The sequence below is a fragment of the Rhagoletis zephyria genome, unplaced genomic scaffold (genome assembly GCF_001687245.7).
Source record: "Rhagoletis zephyria isolate East Lansing unplaced genomic scaffold, Rhagoletis_zephyria_1.1 Rzeph_scaffold_02257, whole genome shotgun sequence".
Lineage (NCBI taxonomy): Eukaryota > Metazoa > Arthropoda > Insecta > Diptera > Tephritidae > Rhagoletis > Rhagoletis zephyria.
Genome location: NW_016159341.1, coordinates 22549 through 43667, shown reverse-complemented (window position 1 = coordinate 43667; position 21119 = coordinate 22549). Strand labels below are relative to the sequence as shown.

The following is a 21119-nucleotide window of genomic DNA, read 5'->3' as shown; positions in this document are numbered from 1 at the left end:
CAATATTTTAGGTAAAAATTTTATTCAAGTAGCATTGTAATCTGCGTATTTGCGCACAATTGTTTTTACATTCCTAATTCTATTGCTGTCCAACAATTAGTAATTATAAATAGTTATTAGTTAGAAACTATAGAAAACCGAGTAATTATATGACCAATGTTTTGATTGCTGTTTCAATAAATAAAGCAAAAAAATATAATAAGGATATTCATCAAACGTCACAAACTGCTGATAAACTTGATAAAATTATACATAAATTTGTATGGAATTTTTTGTTTTATTTATTGTGATAAAATTAAAAATTTGTATGGGATTTATACTTTTATCACGTTTATTGGCAGTTTTTCAACCCCAATATAAACAAAAACTGAAAAAGGAAGAATTTTCGAGGTCTTTGAGTTTGACCTTATACTGAAAAGATCAGTCAAATACCACCTGTTAGTTCACTTCTCAATTGCATGAATGTGAATAAGTGTATCTGATACAAATTTCAAAACATTTGGTACTCCCAGAGAATTTCGGGTACTGCCCAGACATTTCGTAAGACTTGGCAACATTACAAAATTATCACTCAGGCATTTCATATCCTCCTTTTTTATAACTTAAAAATATCCTTTGTAATTCCTTTAACTAATTTGTTTGATTTTTTGTTTTTTTTTTTTGTTTTGCACATTAACTTTGTATACGTGCAGACATTTTTCACTTACCATGATCGTTGAAATGCTTCTCATAATCGGCTTCTGACCACTGTGTCTCATTCGATATTTGCGCACTATCGTTGACACTGGTACCCTGTACAGCGCCCATGCTGCTATTGGAACGCAATAGCAATGCCGAACAGCGCAAGGAGAGTTCCAGTGCATCCATCCAACATTTACCAGCCGCCTGACTGGGTGCACGAAATATCAGGTAAGCGGTTGGTAAGGGTTGAACAACTGCGCCTGCAAAATAAAATTGCGGGAGTGTGTTTATTTTATTTTTTTAACTAGTATTTAATATTGTCTCCCATTTATATGCATGTATGTATATATTTTGATATTTCAATAACTAATCTGACCTATTGTCTCCTTGTCTGGTCCGCGTGGAGCCCATATCGACTGCTCTAGTGGATGGAAAAGCTTAAAACAGAATCCATCTTTCTTGCTCGGCCGTTCGATGACTTGACATGATGTCAGCATTATGGTGCCAACCCAATGGCTACTCTTCAGCTTGGGACTCTTGTAGAGCAGCATCATGCCCGGTTTTAGTACACACCATAGTTTTGTCCATGATTTCAGTGTACCGCGTACCTATTAGTTGAAAGATAAATATGAATATATGTATGTACATTAGACCGCGTCAAAATAAAAATAAAAAAATACTGTGCAATGGACCGGCATAAGATGAAATTTTAGCATTTGGTATAGTAATGATAATCCATGAATCTCCCCGCTCTAGATCAATTCTAAGAGGTTCCGCGTCGATCTTTTAGTATTCCCAAAGGAATTACACGTAAGAAAAAAAGATTTTTTTACGCGGTCTAATGTATATATGTATATCAGTTAATAATTTGAAACTTTAGTTACATTTATTGATTTTCGATGCTCAAAAGATACAGTATATAGCCAGAATTATTGAAAAAAAAATTTTTTTAATTTAAAATTAGGCAAGTATTATCTATTTATTATTAAGTCTGTCTGATCTAAATTTTATGTATTTCGGCACACCTACTGTAGAAATATTTATGTATGTACATGAATGTGAATATTGCAAGCTTACGCACTTATGTATGTATGTATTTATGTACTATTTATGTATGCATATATGTTTGTACGCATTTAAGCAAATTTGTTTGTGTAAGTGTGCAGCAATAAGAGGAAAGTTGCTATTATCAGCTAATAAAATTCAATTTGCATCGAGGCTAATAAAACGAAAAAAACACCCCACTGAAATAAACAGAAAAGCGCAAAGTAAAGAAGAATTATTAGCTATAGACATTTTTTGGCTGTTTACGCTGCTAAAATAATATTAAACACGTGTACATACATATAGTCCGGTGAGTAATAAATGACCTCAAGACTATTGAACTATAAATTGTTTAACTTTAAATTGAGAAAAGGAGTGTGCTTGGGTTGCACTACATACAGAAGTGAAACTTGCTTCGATTCATTCGTAGCTAATTTCATACTGCAGAAATTTGTATTACTCTTAAGCAATGCTTGGGATAGGCATGGGGAGACCACCCTGGGCATCGGAATGGGTCTTTGTGGAATCCAAGTGAACTCTTCTCAGAGCTGCCCGCTTAACAAAATCTTACCTAAGCAGTTCCGTTCCAAAAATCGATTCGGCTCGTTTCAGTGGTTCGAATTTAGAAAAAACTTGTACCTGTACAAGGGCAGGTTCATCACCGCGGTTCGGTTCGGTTCGGTTCGGTTCAAATGGTTCTCTTTTGAGGTCAATTTAATTTGCTAAGTGTTATGCACACTCAAATCCTTTAAATTCCTTATTTTTTGTAATTACTAGATTTGACCCAAACAATGAAGCGATTCAAAAAGGATAATGACCGTTTTCTTCAACATAAAAATAAATTTTGTCCATGTGTTACAGTAAAGCGAAATGCAAAAAATGTTTACAATGTTTTCTAAGGCTTTTAAGGCCGAGCTAGTCGTGATTTAGGGGCCCTATATGTTTGTTTTTCGTTATGCACTACGGATTTAATTATAAAATTTTATTTGTTATTTGTTTTTTAAATTAAAGCTTAAAAAAAACAGCTGTGTGTGCTTTTGATACTTTTTCTGCTTGGCAACTGATACTTTTTTCAAGCTCGCGGCGACGCTGGTCACACCATTTCCGTATTTTTTTTTTTAATAATTACCACCGCTAAATAAGTTTCAAGCCAATACATACCGAAGAGAATACCGAAGACAATTTTTAATCAATTTTTTACCAACTGTACACTCGTCATTGTGTAGTAACTACTTCCTTGCTTACATACATTTGTAAAACAAAAAAAAAATTATGCCGCGACAAATGTTCATCAGAAACGCCGCTTGAATGGAATTATCTACTTAGGTTGCTTTACAAACATGTACTTATCTATGTATGCACATATACATATGAACATTAGACCGTACGACCTTGCAGGCAAACAATTCTTTCGAATTTGGGGGAAAAAAACAATGTTTGGCCCAACCTAGTGGTCGCCGTTTTACATTTTTCGGTGGCACCTACAATCCACAATACCATTTTTATTTTAATAGTTTAACAAGAATAATCCTTAAAGCTGAGCTAGTCGAGTTTTCTGATCGAAAAAAAAATTGATTTTCACGAATTCTATGCAATTTCAAGTTGTTTTTCCTCATAAAAAGTGGAAAACTTTGACCGTTTGAGTGATCTCTAAATATTTTCTGATTTCAAAATAAAAAATAGAGATACACTTTCGGAATAGAACAATCCTAGGGAGTGAGATAATTAAAATTACGACTATACTTTTTCATATGCACTTTTGGACCACCCTAATGCATACAAATATATAAATAAATCTAAAATTAAATTATACCAGATTGTAGTATTTTGTCGGGAACTAAACTAAGCATGTGACGCCAGTGGGATAGTATGTCACCGACATTGTCATTTCATTTTTTTTCATGTTAATAGATGTGTACATACATATGTTATAAATTTGTGCTTGTAAGTATAGCTCTGCATATTTTTTTAGGCATCGAGTGTACTTTTCCGCTTCCTTCATATACTTCTGTATGTATATAGATTTGGACCCACTAAATCCGCCAAAAATAAAAAATAAACGAAACGAAATGAACACCAATTTTACCGAAAACGCCTACTCAGTATCGATTTACTAATTCCCTTGTTATGGCGAGCATGCAACAATTTGTGCTGTACATAAATAATTACCTTGAGCCAATCTGCCAACACCACGACTGTGGGATCCTGCAGCGAATTCAGCAATTCAGACGCAACACGCTTCTTTTCACGGCGATAATTTTTACGCTGCGCTTTGTAGGATTCCTTTCGATTGAGCTTAGAAGGATCACCTGGCGTCTGAAATAACGAAATAGGAAGTGTAAGCAAAGTATTATGCATATAGTTTTACAATATACTAGTATTTAAGTTAATATACGATTTTCACATATCCCATGGAGCGTGTGTACATTAGACCGTACCAGCCTACAAGCAAACAAAAAGTGTTCGCCGTATACGCCTGAGTTTAAAATATTTTTGCAAGGTAATTTTGAAAAAAAAAATGTTACTGAACCTAGGGGTCACCCTTTTAAAATTTTAGGTCACATGTATATTTGACAATAATTTTTTTTTTTCTTTTTAAATAGTTCTATCGGAATATTCGAAATAATTCCATAGCAAAGCTTGGTTGATTTTTGGCGAGCTAAATTTACTGACATTAGGGTGGCAGGCAAGTACTAGGCAGGTCAATGAACTTTGGAACAAATAAAAGTTGTCTCCTCGAGACAAGAATATCGATACATTATACTTTAGTATCCGACTGTAAATGCCGAAATCCATAAACGCTACCTCAAATTATTGTTATTTGTGATAAAAAAAAGCGAAGGGTGTTTTTTTATTTAAAAAAANGTTTTACAATATACTAGTATTTAAGTTAATATACGATTTTCACATATCCCATGGAGCGTGTGTACATTAGACCGTACCAGCCTACAAGCAAACAAAAAGTGTTCGCCGTATACGCCTGAGTTTAAAATATTTCTGCAAGGTAATTTTGAAAAAAAAAATTTTACTGAACCTAGGGGTCACCCTTTTAAAATTTTAGGTCACATGTATATTTGACAATAATTTTTTTTTTTCTTTTTAAATAGTTCTATCGGAATATTCGAAATAATTCCATAGCAAAGCTTGGTTGATTTTTGGCGAGCTAAATTTACTGACATTAGGGTGGCAGGCAAGTACTAGGCAGGTCAATGAACTTTGGAACAAATAAAAGTTGTCTCCTCGAGACAAGAATATCGATACATTATACTTTAGTATCCGACTGTAAATGCCGAAATCCATAAACGCTACCTCAAATTATTGTTATTTGTGATAAAAAAAAGCGAAGGGTGTTTTTTTATTTAAAAAAAAAAATTTTTTAGAGGTCGCGCTGGTCGGTTTTTTTTATAAAAACGCTGATCTCAATTTTTTTATTTTCTTGACATGTTAAAATGCAGCTAAAAATGTGGTTTTTACATATAATTACTCTGGTATTATTTGGGAATATTTCCTTAATTACAAACCTGTCCTTGGACAGTTAGAATGGGCCTAGTTCCCGAAAATATGCTCTCGGAAATATACTCCTCAAATTGAAACGTTGATACTGAATGATTTACGCATTATTATGGGTTGGAAATTGTTACCAGGGGTTTTCTGGGATTGCTAATTAGAAATCCGAAGTCATTTTTTTTCAAAATTCAAAATGGCTGATCCAAAATGGCGACAAATAAAAAAAAATTATCGGATTTGAATGAAACTCTTAACCGCCATTCATATCTAATCCTTGCCAAGGCGAGGCAGAGACACAAAAAGTGTTCTACACCAGTCCAAGCTCTTGTATGGAAAGTTTGGTAAGCAACTACAGCCAAGTGCCAATTATATTAAGTGAGAGAGAATAGCCTGTAATAAGACAAGCCACATCGTCTGCATACGTCGTGGCTGTTGATATTAGAGCCGACAAGATTGAGAAAGTACGCCGCCCCTAGGACAGCCCATATGAACTTCTCGTGACCCGTGGCTCCCCTCCAGCCGTAATCTGAAAGGCTATCTTCGCGAGCACGGAACGAAGCCAATTTACCATGCTTTCAGGCCGAGTTGCATACGATATCGAAATGCCCATGGCGAATTTCACATTTCGCTGATGGCATGTTCGATTGGGCTTTTCTAGAGCCCGAAGAAATCAGCATATANTTGTTCTACACCAGTCCAAGCTCTTGTATGGAAAGTTTGGTAAGCAAATATCCCAGGGTATTGATTGAGGGTCTGCTCCATTGTACCAAAGTTGCATAGTTGCTAAATGTGTCTTATCACAAAGGTGTAAATCTACGCCTTTTCAATTCCATTCACTACTACACCAAGTGTCAATTATATTAAGTGAGAGAGAATAGCCTGTAATAAGACAAGTCACATCGTCTGCATACGTCGTGGCTGTTGATATTAGAGCCGACAAGATTGAGAAAGTACGCCGCCCCGAGGACAGCCCATATGAACTTCTCGTGACCCATGGCTCCCCTTCAGCCGTAATCTGAAAGGCTATCTTCGCGAGCACGGAACGAAGCCAATTTACCATGCTTTCAGGCCGAGTTGCATACGATATCGAAATGCCCATGGCGAATTTCACATTTCGCTGATGGCATGTTCGATTGGGCTTTTCTAGAGCCCGAAGAAATCAGCATATAAAATATAATCACAATATTGCTAAGTTATAGCGATTAAGGTTGCGTGTCAAAAGCGAAGTTTCGTAGGCGGCAGATGTCGGCTTCGGAGAGCTCCAACGGCCGGTTAGAAAGTGTGATTTGATGATGTGGTCAAATAGTAGACTAGTAAAAACTCAGCCGTACAAGACAAATTGCTAAGATGACTCCATCTTGTCATATTCCATGCATCTTCGGCAATGGGAATGTAAGAGCTGTGGCATTGTGAGCCTAATGAGATACCGAGACCGCCTTTGGTCCACCCGCGGTCGGAAATACCTTGCAGTAGCATGTGGCTTGGTTAACGTCCAGCGTTTGCTGAGTTGACACGAAGCCCACCTTTGATGGAGATCCCCCTGGTAAAGACCCTCCACCGAGCCTCCACCGATCCTAAGAAAGGATTTACAACATATCCACTGTTCGCGGACCATTTACTCACCAGATTCAAGTACCCTTTAGTTGAGTCACAGAGGGTATACAAAAATGTACACCTCGCTTAAAGTGTAACCTCCTCCACGTAGGCAATCACCCGGCATCCACTATTCACCAGATCCAGAAAACAAAACTCTCCGCACCAGCTCCTGTTCACCCTACGCTGAATAATGGCACGGTCCTACTCCACGAAACAACTTTGTCTTTTGATCTTACTAAGAGATCTGACAATTTCCACGGCAGTGCTTTGATCAACTGAGGGCTTTCTCGACATGAAGGCTTCCTCTCCGCGACCTCATGCATGTTGAGCTAGTAAACGGCGANGAAGGTTGCGTGTCAAAAGCGAAGTTTCGTAGGCGGCAGATGTCGGCTTCGGAGAGCTCCAACGGCCGGTTAGAAAGTGTGATTTGATGTTGTGGTCAAATAGTAGACTAGTAAAAACTCAGCCGTACAAGACAAATTGCTAAGATGACTCCATCTTGTCATATTCCATGCATCTTCGGCAATGGGAATGTAAGAGCTGTGGCATTGTGAGCCTAATGAGATACCGAGACCGCCTTTGGTCCACCCGCGGTCGGAAATACCTTGCAGTAGCATGTGGCTTGGTTAACGTCCAGCGTTTGCTGAGTTGACACGAAGCCCACCTTTGATGGAGATCCCCCTGGTAAAGACCCTCCACCGAGCCTTTCTTAGGATTTACAACATATCCACTGTTCGCGGACCATTTACTCACCAGATTCAAGTACCTTTTAGTGGAGTCACAGAGGGTATACAAAAATGTACACCTCGCTTAAAGTGCAACCTCATCCGCGTAGGCAATCACCCGGCATCCCCTACTCACCAGATCCAGAAAACAAAACTCTCCGCACCAGCTCCTGTTCACCCTACGCTGAATAATGGCACGGTCCTACTCCACGAAACAACTTTGTCTTTTGATCTTACTAAGAGATCTGACAATTTCCACGGCAGTGCTTTGATCAACTGAGGGCTTTCTCGACATGAAGGCTTCCTCTCCGCGACCTCATGCATGTTGAGCTAGTAAACGGCGATGACGAAAAATCCTCTTTCTAATATGCAAATCAATCAGCCGCTGTAGGGTTTAAGTAGAAACGAAGAGATACTAATTGATCTAAAAGCACAAGGAAAGATTTGAAGGCTAGGGATGGTCCCCCGCACAAAGCAGCAGGCGAGGATTGGAGCCAGATTCGTTTTCAGCTGGCCGGGTATAATTCGGTCTGGTCCCGCTGACTTCAAGTGTTTAAACGAGTTTTTTTTTCGCCGAAGCAAGGCGGTGCCTATCCAGCAGGTCACAAAGCAGTGAACTTTCCCCAAACCCCAAATAGGAGGCTTTTCATTAGGATGCGNGGTTTAAACGAGTTTTTTTTTCGCCGAAGCAAGGTCACAAAAGGCAGTGAACTTTCCCCAAACCCCAAATAGGAGGCTTTTCATTAGGATGCGTCGCATGGAAAAATGGGCTCTGCAGAGAAGCTCGAGTGGTTGCTCACTACTCATAGTCCAAAGTGCACAAGGAACGGGAAAGTTCTTTTTCAAGGTTTAATCAAACAATTGGTCCCTAAAGTTAGTTAATGTAAAATTTCTTGTACCTGACATCATTTTTTAGCGGCTCGGAAAATCGAAAAAAGTGTTTATAGTTTTGCCTCACAGTTTGATTAAAAATATTTTGCACTGTGGCTTTTGACATACATATAATTGAAATTCCTAATACACATACTAAACACAATACACGCCGTGTCAAAATTATAAGCGCATCACATATACAGTGGTGGAAGAAATAACAGAAACTTTTTATTTTGACCAGTTTTGGCTATATTACTTTTGTTTATTCGATGTTTAATATATTTTTTATAAAAGTCTAGCACAATATATAATACATACCATACACATAAATCCACATTTCAAATTTTGTACGAAAATTATAAAAATTCAACAAATTTTACAAAATCCCCCAAAAATTTTGAACTTTTCAATCCGATTTTTTTTTTTAATGTTTGGTGTGCAGTTTTATAGCCCATTCAATTTTAGAAGATTAAAGTGCAAATTTCAAGATGCTAGAAAATCGCGTCGATTTTTAATAATTGTATTGCTGACGCTGCTAGGCATTTTCTTCTAAATAAAAAGAAATTTTGAGCATGGTCGAGCATATTTAATACTTTATATGGAAGAAAATGCACAACACCGTTAGCCAAAAAAAATATTAAAAATTAAGAATCTCATCCACCACTAACCTATTTAATTCTTCGTTATTTCATTTTAGTTATTTTTTATAAAAATATGGTTGGTTATATAAAATAACAAAAACAAATTTATAAAAATTAAAAACAAATTGTTTTTTTTTTAATTTTATTATACTAAAATAGAATGTGCTACAAAACTGCATAATCTAAATTTTTGCGGTTTCACGAAAGCATTTTAAGTGAAACTTTTATCTGTCAGTTTCTATATTGAATTGACATAAAAAAAATATAAAATTTTCACTTAAATTGCTTTCGTGAAACTGGCTATAAGAAGTTGAAAAGCGTGAAATTTTTAGTGAAATTCATAAATTTTTTAGCAGAAGCTATATTTTTATTAAAAAAAAAAATTACTAAAATAAAATAAAAAATAAAATTACTTTTAAAAATTGCCAAATTTGGTGCGCTTATGATTTTTACACCGGGTGTACATTAGGGATGTTAATTCTTTTCACTTTTTACGATGCCGGGATTTACGGGTTGTCATTATGACAAACCCCGGATCCCGGGATTTAGATATTAATTACATTTCAACAACTGAAATCGAAAAAATTGCTTCTATTTATCTCTCCTACCATAAAATAAATAATAAATAAATGGGTTTGAAACCTACTTTTTTTTAAGTGGCGTTTTTATTTTTTCGCGCTGACGTTAAGATTTATTTCAAAAGGACTTTGTAATTTCAAGGACATGACTAGTTCCAAAAATTATTTAAAAAATTCAACGCAATGTAGAGTAAAAATATGGGAACCAAGTGAAAGAGGAAATTTCTTTAGACTTAAAAAAACAAAATTTTTTTGATTCAAAAGGTAATTTTTTAAGCTGATGAAACTAGAAGGACGAAATTTTTATGATGTTATAGAGTTTATATAAGTCCTTACAAAAATAAAACTTTTAAAGGAGATTTTCAATATATACCAGTCCTTATGTAAATTTATTCTGATTATATAAGTCCTTAACATAAAATTTTTCTAAAAACAAATATTACGAAATTACAAAAATAAAATTCTTAAAGGAGATTTTCAATATATAGCAGTCCTTGTCCTTATGCACCCAAAATTTGGTCTTAATAAATTCTACAGAATTTTGTCTTTAATGTGATACCCGTACTTCTTCTCTAAGCACATTTCACTAATTTTCAAAATCGTTTTTGAATCACTGACGTCAGAGTGAAAAACGTAAAACGCAATTTTACTATATTTTGCCCATGGTTTCGCGAATATATTGATTTTTGTGTGTAAAATGAGCTAGACATTTATAAAAAAATATTAATTAAATATTAAATAAAACTATAAATATAGCCAATACCGGTCAAGAAAAGGAGTTTCTATTATTGCCATCAAGGTAAATAACAAATTCTCAAGATTCTAGGGACCTAAAAAAGGTCGGCATCCCGAGATTAACATGCCTAGTGTACATACATACATAATATACATAATACTAAATATTGTGCTCACCTTTTCTGTTTGATTGCCATCGTACTTGTCACGACTATCTGTTGCCCAACTGGCAAGTCCTAGAAGAAATTTCATGTTTGAAATTTAATTTTTGAAAATATTTAAATTGCGTGATTATTTTATTAAATGTTTTTAGTTCGATATGACTAGATATAGTGCATATATTAAGTACATATAAAAAATGTATATATTTTATTTAGCAGCGTAGCGTTACAGAAATCACAACTATGTAAATTTTCCGTATTGTTTCGATTTCTCAACGATCAACAAAAAATATTCCGCATATAGTACACTTATTCAAGATTGCACTAACAAACACTTTGATAGACTGTTTATTTGCATAACTGACGGACGGCTTGGCTAATGAACTGCTACATATTTTGTTTACTATTGAATATTATTTAGTCTTGGAAGTCCAAACAATGCAGCACATTTGCAAAATATTACAATGGAAAAAATTTATTTCTTTCAATAGCGCAGCAATGCCAAAGCGTCAACTCTGCGCTCACAACTCTACATGAATATACTAAGTAGAATAGATAGAATATAAAAATCAGCACAAAAACAGCACAGCCAACAATGAATAATGAATTAACAACACAACGCAGCGGGAGTGCGACACACTAAAATCAAAAATTCACAACTGAAAACTAAAAGCGCTAAGCTAATGAAGAGTGGGCATCGAAAAAGTTCTACATACATATATATGTATATGTAAATTGTTAGGTAGCCATGTATGTAGTATGTATGCGATTTAGGTGAATTGTACATTGTATATACAATACTTGCATGCATGCATCCATACATACATACATACATACATACATACATACATACATACATAAACACATATTGGCGCACATACACAATATTGCACTAAAATAATAAATATTTGCATAAATAAAGCGAGCAAAATTGAGTAGAAATGGTAAATGTGGTGCCTCGACAATTATTCAATTAATTATCTATTTTTTACTTATTTGTTTACAACTTTGAAATTCTCAACGCCACTTGGTTTCTGAGTAAACTACATACATACATACATACATATGTACATATTTGCAGACAACGTAAATGTCGCAAGCAAAACAAATCCGAAGAGAAAACAAAAACAAATACAAAGCAATTATAAAAACATAAATTCAGTTAGAGCGCATGAAAACAGAAACACACCCACCCGCTCGTACATAAATAAATTCACTTTAAAATACACAACAAAAGCAGTGGCTGTGCAGCGCACAAGGGTGGCCAGATGGCTGTTGGGCGATTGGCGGCAGGTGCCAGTGCCAGGCGGCGGCGGCGTATACGTCACCCGAAAGAATGAGAATGTTACGTATGCGACGTGTGGCACTCATATAGCTACAGCTGTTGGTGCAACACGTAGCGAGACGGCAGGTTCGCGTGCAATGTGCGCCACCCCACGCCACACGCCACGCCATACCACGCCACACCACTTACTTTCACTTACTTGCAAACAACTTTTTCTTCCACATTTAACACGTTTGTGACACTGTGAGGTCGATGAGACACGTTCAACAAGTTTCGCCTGCTCATTGCATTATTAGGCTGCATGGGCGTCGTATATATGTAGTATGACTCGCACTTGAACTTCAGCAACGTAGCAATCACGAGCGTTAAGCACTTAAAATAATGGTAACTACGCTTATTTCTACGACAGCTACAACAATGGTAATGCGTTAATTGACTTTAGACAAAGTTTAAACACTTGAAATTCATTAAAAGCTGGTATTACGCTCATTAAAGCTTATACAGCCAGTTTTGTAATCTACGCACAAAAATCAACACTCGAAACTAATGTTAGACGGATTATGTTGATAACACTCAAAACGAAAGATATTTTGCGCGTTACATACGATGACGACGATAGCAGTCGGTGACTGACTCAGATATCGAGCGGGGCGATTGTCGAAAAATAATGGCCGTAAGAGTTGGCACGATGCGGAAATTCTCAGCGATCAGCGCGCGAGCGAGCGCACATATGTACATACGAACGTGCTGAGAATTCAAAAATACCGGTCGAAAACGCTGCCACAATTCACAACAAAACAATACCAACGATCATCGGCGCGCGCCAAATGTGAATGCCAAAGAAAACAAGAATGAAAGAAGGAAAAAACGACGATAGGCACAATATGTAACCGTCGCTACAGAGCCACCACCAACAGCCGCAAAAGCCGGAAAATAAGTGCCAATAGAACGTAAAATTAGCAAATTCAGGCAAATCAAGTGGAAGTATTTAAAAGAGTAACGTACAATCGGAGAATCTCACAATATGAAGAGATAAATAAAAAGCGTTCGCGGCGGACGATCGCACAAATGCGAGGGGTGCACAAACAACCAAATCAACACTAAATCCACACTCGTAGTAACGTTAATAAGCGTCGCGACATACAAATATTTTATTTCATTGTATCTGAGTCCCGGCCAGCTTTGCGTTGGTAAAGTCAAAGTGCTGTGCCAGGTGACGAAATTGTATGGCGTCACCGTCAGCGTTGTGGTTGGCGGCGGCAGTGGCATTCATATTTGGGGTACAATAACTTACAAAAGATAAGAAATCAAACAATCAGTGTAGTATTATTGTCTACTGTGATAATTGTGCGAAAATTTAATGGGAAGTTAAGAATGGAATTACGAGTAATAACCGTTGAAAACGAATCAATTTTTGTAGGTGGTGGTGGGGATTGCAATTTCGTTTCAGGCAGATAACTATTTACTACTTACTTTTTATTAACACGTTTATATCAACTGCCTTTTTTGTGTGTCCAGATTTCAGTATAAACTTTGCGTTGCGTGAACTTTGCCATTGGCATGGGAATCGGTTGTCTTGTGAGTAATTTCTATACTAATGATGTTGGCTTTTGGCGTTTACATGCACAAACTGTGGCTGATGGCGCTGTTTTCAATAGCGGCATATATTGCTTACTAGCCTAACAGGGCAATTTTGGCTAAGAGAAAGTAAAAAGTCTTTCGCAAGACAAATTAATGGCAAGATAATTCGAAAGACCTTTGTTATTCTAGTCTTAGAAAAAAAGCCTTCTCATTCACCACATATGTGGTGAAAAGCTTTTTTGCCACTTGCTTGCGTCGCTCTAACAGTCGCAATAGCCGAGTGTAAATAGCACTGGTGTACTATTCGAGAGATACGAGTTCGAGTACTCGGGGGACGGATTTTTTATTCTTTTTTAAATTTTACCTTTATTTAATTTTTAAACTTCATAGTCTTAAAATGAAGGATACTAAAAAAAAAAACTTTAAAGACATGTCGCTAGCTTAGAGTGAAAAGTTGCTAAGTCCACTTTTTATGAAAACTCATATTTTGATATAGGAGGCTAGAGAAATTGAATACGCATCGTTTCGAAAATTATAAAGGTACTTGTTTTATTTTTTCCTCTTCATAAGCAATAAAAGGAAAATTTGCTAAGTCCAAAAGAAGCACCACAAATCCGATAAGGGCAAAATAATACGACATCTTTTAATAAATATCGAATCCTTCTGATTCTTATGGAGTTTTGCTTTGCTTTAAACGCGCAAAATGTTTGATTCAAAGTCTAGTTAAAGAAAATGGCTATAGGAACATTTTTTCCCCTCCTGTAAAATTTTTAAAATGGGATTTAGCAACTTTTCTTTCTAAGCTAGCGATATGTATTTATTTTGTTTTGACAAAATGTGTTTGAAGGATAGATAAATTCTAAAACGTACTTGTCGCATACTTGGCCGCATACATTTAGGCATACGCAGTGGAAGAGGAATTGAGGAATTGTGGTACAATTGATTATTACTTCCGATTATGCAAACTCCGGCCTTGCATACGTACGGTGACCATATTTATGAGAGTCGAATACGGGACAAAAAATAATTTTGCAAATTTTTCGATCCTGTTTTCCCTGAAACAGTATCCTTATAGTAACATCACAAATTTGTAGGATAATTTTCACGAGATTTTTACACCGTAAAATTTGTTAAATTTTAGTGCAATTTTAAGTCGGTAAGGCTTACCACTAATGTTTGGTATTTTTTTTTTTTTTTTTTTCACGGTGTTACCCATTTTTTTCATACAAAGTATGTTTGTTCGACCACTTTTTTTGAAAGAGAAGCAAATGAGCAGTATTTTCCCCTCGCAACTTATTGTACTCAATTTTAATGAGTTACAAAACTGTAAACCGAATTTTTTTCTAAAGATTCTAATTGAAAAGTTTGAAATTTTGGTGAAACGTCGCAGAATTAAGTTTTATAGTTTTTTGCACAAAGTTGGGAATTTGGTATTATATGGCTTTTGTTAGGAAAAGAGCCTTACTTTCATAAAATAAATAATAAACATTAAATAAACTAAGGAAAAATAGCCAAAACTTACTAAAATATCGAGTCCTAATTTCTATTTTGGCCACTGTATGTATTCATCGATTCGAATCACAGGCATTCAGATTAGAAAATAATAACTGTTTATAAAGAAAATTACGATTATATACCAACATCACTTAAAACTCGTTCATAGGCATAACAATTTAATGAGCTGTTAAGGCGTCGGAACACCGAATACGGGACAAATACAGGACATTAAAAGAAATACAGAGCATTTGGCGTCCCGTATAAAATAAATAAATTACCAGGACAATGGGCCAAAAAAGAGTGCTGTCCCGTATAATACCGGACGGATGGTCACCGTATGCATACGGCTTTGTACGTACATGTATACTACTCATTTGTTGCAACTGGTTTTGAGATTCGTAGATGGCTTTAGGCACAGGTTTAGTAGTCTATCGATAAAAAAGCAAGGCGAAAATTAAAAAATCACTGAAATCATTTTAACTGGGCCCGTTGATAACAGATGAACATACATGAACATATCGAGCCCTAACCGCCAAAATAACGTAAGCGACATTTTTTTCAAAATTTTCTTTTTGATGCAGAAATATTCCTAGAGCTTCTAGATACATTTCTGCATCAAAAAGAAAATTTTGAAAAAAAGGCGCTTACGTTATTTTGGCGGTTAGGGCTCGATATGTATAATATACATACATATGTATGGATGATATAATAGCCCTGATCCAATAGATACTTTTCGTGTAAAATCCTGAAAAAATGTTAAACAGCAAAATCACTCTCTGAAGTGAGAGTAAAAAGTGAGTAACAACAAAAAGTACGGGAACAAAAAAATCATCGGTTAGAATCTTGCGACTTCATTCACTACACAACTCTCATAAAAACCTCTCTCATTTACATGATTTTAGAGTACGGGATCCTTCCGGTAAGTACGTGTAAAAACCTGTAAGTTCATTGAGTTCTGAATCAGAGCTAATACAAGATTGCACAAAGAGAAGACGAGCGTGAAAAGAAATGCCGAACAAATGAATTTAGCTCCCAATTTTGCAAAGAAAAGATGGTATATCACATGTATTCATGACTTTAACGTAAACCCAGCGACAGATGAAGCAGAACCACAGATTATATTCCGAAAAGAAAAACTAAATTTAGGAATATATACAAAATAGAAATGCTCAAACTACAAGCTCAAAAACAGTGATTGATGCGGAGTTTTCAGGAATCATACCGATAATTTTATGTATTAAAAGAGGTAAAAATGAAAATGAATAAAAAAAAAATATATCAGCAAAATGAATAAAATTAATTTCTAGCTTAACCTACTTGTCTACATATGTATGCAAGAGGATGGGAAAGGTATTTTCAATCAAATATGAAGTTAAAATATATTTAAATAGCGTAATATGTGCAGCAGAAAAAAGTGACTACGGTTGCACAGAGAAGAAGCTTAATTTTTCCTCGAGTTGTGAAAATAACAAGCACAACCAATTTGACACCTAACGAGCTTTGATTGAGATTATATTTATATATAAAAGTACTTTTATGCTTTGCCGTACGCATATGTTTACACATCAAATTTCATGAGTACCTAGTACTCACGCCGTTTTTTATTTCAATTAATTTTTAGGTTTTTTTTTTGTAATTTTTTCATAATACAATTTTCTGTTAATTTTAAGATTTGGTTACTTTAAAAAATAAAATATTTTTTATTTTCATAAAATTTCTTTTGTTTTATAATTTTTTCTTTTATTTTAATTGACATTTTTTGTTTTAAGGTGAGATTTCTTCTATTTTTAGAATTTATTGTTTTAGAAACTAAATTTTGGGAACTTAATTTTTTCTTTAATAATTTTTTTTTTATCAAATTTCCTCTTTAGTTTTAACATTTGGATTAAAAAGAATAATATTTTTTATATTCATTTATGCAATTTTTAGGAACTTATTTTTTCATTTATTTAATGTTTTAATTTAAATTTCATTGAACTTCCTTATTTTATTTTACTTTCTTTTTAATTTTTGTTTACTTTAATCTTCATTTATTTTTTAGATTTTGTTTTTAACAAAGAAAAATATATATTTTTTATTTCATTTAATGCAATTTTTCATCTCCATTTAGCTTATTTTCAATATATATATATTTTTTTTAATTTTAATTTTTATTGTTTTAAAAAGAAAAATATAGATATTTTTTAATTTATTTTATTTTTTTAATTTTATTGCAAGAAGTCAAACAGAATAAAGCGAGTCCTTGGCGTTAGCAGATTTTTCAATTAATAGTCTTTCGAAAGGTATTCAGGATAGTTGCCAGATATTACTTCTCGAATATGTGGCAAGCCCAATCAAAAATATTTTCAAACTACAGTTGTTTTAAAACTCTTTCGTTTAACACTCGTATTTTAATAATTTATTTAACTCGTGTATCCTTTTATTTGGCGCTGTAGGCGCCAAAGCGATTTTGGCCGAGTTCAACAGAGCACGCCAGTCGTTTCTCTTCTGTGCCAACTGACGCCAATTGGAAATGCCAAGTGAAGCCACTTGCGTCTTTCCATCGCCGTGGCAGCCTCCGTCATCCTTTGCTACCACCTTCGTTTTCCGAATTGTATACTTTCAGAGCTGGAGTGTCGGAGTCCATTCGCACGACATGGCCAAGCCAGCGGAGCCGCTGTATTTAAATTCGCTACACTATGTCCATGTCGTTATAAAGTTCATACTGCTCATCGTTCCATCATCACGTATATCATTTACATCGAAGAAAATAGCTCCATAAAAAATTTAGCCGGTAGGTGGCGCAAGAGTCGAGATATTTGGAAAACCCATATTTACAGTCCGATTTGATTCATATTTAGAAAGCTTGCTTTAAAAATATTTTTTTTTAATATTAAGTTATTATCATTCTACAGAATTATGCCGTCAAAATACGAATTTCCTAGAAGTTTGCAACTTTTTTGTACTTGAAATCGTTCTCTGCTTTAAATTATCAACTTGTGTGTGCCATTGGTCTTACCAGCTTACAAACTCTTTAAAGCATTACAAAAATACACCTTGTACAAAAAATTAAGCAACAAAATTTTTGTTAAGATAACTTGTATATACATAACTCATATTAAAGTTATTAAGATAAACATGATTGAACGTTTAAAATATTGTACATATGTATGTGTGTATGTTACTTGTGTACACAGGTGTATGGGATCGTTTAAGAGTGTACCCTGCAGTAAAAAATAAAATTAAAAAAAAAACTTTTTAATATACCACGCTTTTATAAATGGACTTAAAATTATAAAAAATATTTCTCAGTCCCATAGAATTTGTTTTGATAACTTTTGATTTTGAAATTTAAGCAAAAGTCATTATAAACCAAGGCACAGGTCATGGTACAATAAAAACAGGTAGAAGCCAAATTGACATTAAACCTACAAAAGTCAAAGTTTTCGGGAGAGTAAAAATAAAAATGAGCGTGTGTAAGGAAAAATAAAAAATTCCATTTCACTGGTTGACGTTTTTAAGTAAATTTGAAGTTTAATTTTATTTATTTATTTTCTTTAGTTAAAATTTGTTAATTTGTTTGTTGTTTTCTGTCTTTGATTTATGAGTTGCAGTGTTGTTGGAGGGACTTTCCGGCATAAGGGTCATAGGAACAGCACTTGGCATCAAACGTGCCTTTCCTGTACCTCCTGGTGCATTTATGAAATCTGCTGCTTTAAAATGCTTAACGCACAGCAAGGCATCTGCAGCTCTACCCCACAGCTGCTTTCCCAACGCTTCTTACGCTAAGGACATTGAGGCACGTTAAAAAATTAGTGGCCTCTGATTTATATTTAACACCACATAAAAACAAGGCTTCAGGTGCTGCATTTTTAACACATACACTAAGTATAAGCCGCACAACACTACAAAAATTCAAATGTTAATTAAAATTTGTTTTTAACGAATATTCAAAAAAAAAACAAAAATCAAACGACATGACATTTAAAGCGTAACGAAATATAGGAAATAAAAGAAAACCAAGTTGAAGTTTAAAGGTTTGGTTCTCATGAGAGCAATGTCATTTTGGCTTCTACCTGTATTTATGTGCCTTGAATACAGGTAGAAGCCAAAATGACGTTGCTCTCATGAGAACCAAACCTTTAAACTTCAACTTGTTTTTCTTTTATTTCCTATATTTCGTTACGCTTTGAATGTCATATCGTTGGTTTTTTTTTTTTTTTTGAATGTTCGTTAATAACAAATTTTAATTAACATTTGAATTTTTGTAGTGTTGTGCAGTTTATACTTAATGTATGTGTTAAAAATGCAACACCGAAGCGTTGTTTTTTATGTGGTGTTAAATATAAAGCAGATACCATTTAACGTGCCTCAATGTCCTTCGCGTAAAGAGCGTTGCGAAAGCAGCTGTGGGCCAGAGCTGCAGCGAAATGCCTTGCTGTGCATTAAACATTTTAAAGCAGCAGATTTCATAAAGCACCGGGAGGTACAGGAAAGGCACGTTTGATGCCAAGTGCTGTTCCTATGACCCTTATGCCGGAAAGTCCCTCCAACAACACTGCAACTCATAAATTAAAAACATAAAACAACATACAAATTAACAAATTTTAACTAAAAAAATAAATAAATAGAAACAAAACTTCAAATTTACTCAAAAACGTCAACCAGCGAAATGTAATTTTTTATTTTTCCTTACACACGCTCATTTTTATTTTTACTCTCCCGAAAACTTTGACTTTTGTAGGTTCGATGTCAATTTGGCTTCTACCTGTTTTTATTGTACCATGATTATAAACCATTTATGAGATCCAGGGTTGCCGCACCACCAACCAAACCAATTTCTGAATCTTTTTTCTATCTAAGATCATGTCTTTGAAAAGCCAAATACATAATCGATAAGCATTCTATTCGTATGACTAGTCATCCGTTCGAGAGCATTTGTAAGTGCTTTGGATTTTTAGTATTAAATATAGGATATTAGATGTTGTTGCTGCATGCGATTATAAGAAAGCACGAAAATAGATCTTTTAAAAAATGCTCAAACTATAAAAAGGATTTCCGAATCAATCTTTGAAAAGCAAATTTGAAGCTAGTCTAGTTTAATTGTGGCAGGTATCTTAAACAAAGATATTCAATTTTAGAAACATACATACATACAGTGACTCAAAGAAATCACCACATATTGATTTTTTGTATGTATTCGTAATTATTTCCGAGCTAAATATTCTTGTTGTTTTTCTATAAAAATACCTTTAGCTTTACCAAGCTTTAACTAAAACGATATAAATCACAATTCCAATCTTTATACAAAGTGTAGGAAAATCCAACAAATTTTCGTCAATTCAATTTCAATTTTTTAATCTCAACCTTTATAGCCCATACATTTTTAGTCTCATGAAATGCAAGTTTCAAACGGCTAAAAAATCCCATTGAGTTTTGAAAATTCCTTTGATGACGGATATTTGCACTTTTTTTTATATCAGCATGATTTTCTTATGAAATAAAATGCGGGAGACCGTTAGCAACAAAATTTCAAAAAATCAACGCCAGTTTTTGTAAATTACACTTGTATAGTAAAAAACCGCAAAAGCAGCCTTTAAAAAAAAATCTCAAAAATCTACCGGATTGTTTAGCCGTTTTAAATTTGCACAGATTAAAAAGTTGAAATATTGATAAAACTTTTATGGTTTTGGTTAAAGCTTGGACGGTATTTTTATAAAAAAAAAAAATATAAAAAAAATTTCGCTGGAAAAAATTGCTGTATTAATGTATTTAACACGCCCAACTTTTAATACATTGCTTGTAATCGAACACTTCTCGCATAAACTATTTAAGATTAAGCAATTAACACCTTTCAGACGCAAACTATGTACANAAAATTGCTGTATTAATGTATTTAACACGCCCAACTTTTAATACATTGCTTGTAATCGAACACTTCTCGCATAAACTATTTAAGATTAAGCAATTAACACCTTTCAGACGCAAACTATGTACATACAGTGAGCGTCTGTGAAAATCGTACAGTAAATTGTTTCCCCCCCCCCCTTTTAATATGTTGTTTAATTTAAATTTTATTAATTTTTAATAAAAATATATGTAGTTCACACTACAACAAAAGTTTATTAAATTCAAAGTTCCTAAGCACTAACATCAGGTTTGGCCGGTAACATATACATACATATATGTGTAAAGGCCAGAACACCAAGTGGTTGATTCACAACGAATAACTGCCA

At 34.5% G+C, this 21119-nt stretch overlaps 1 protein-coding gene across 2 annotated transcripts in view; it reads right to left on the bottom strand.

The window, feature by feature from the left end:
• Nucleotides 1-21119, bottom strand: part of Orp8 (Oxysterol-binding protein-related protein 8) — a 37266-nt gene that overhangs the window by 12538 nt on the left and 3609 nt on the right. For both annotated transcript variants that reach the window (XM_017620803.1, XM_017620804.1), the window contains exons 2-5: nt 10558-10616; nt 3895-4041; nt 1058-1289; nt 708-941 (exon numbers count right to left, since the gene is read on the bottom strand). In XM_017620803.1, coding sequence (XP_017476292.1) covers nt 708-941; nt 1058-1289; nt 3895-4041; nt 10558-10616 — 672 coding nt within the window. The remainder of the gene's footprint in view (nt 1-707; nt 942-1057; nt 1290-3894; nt 4042-10557; nt 10617-21119) is intronic.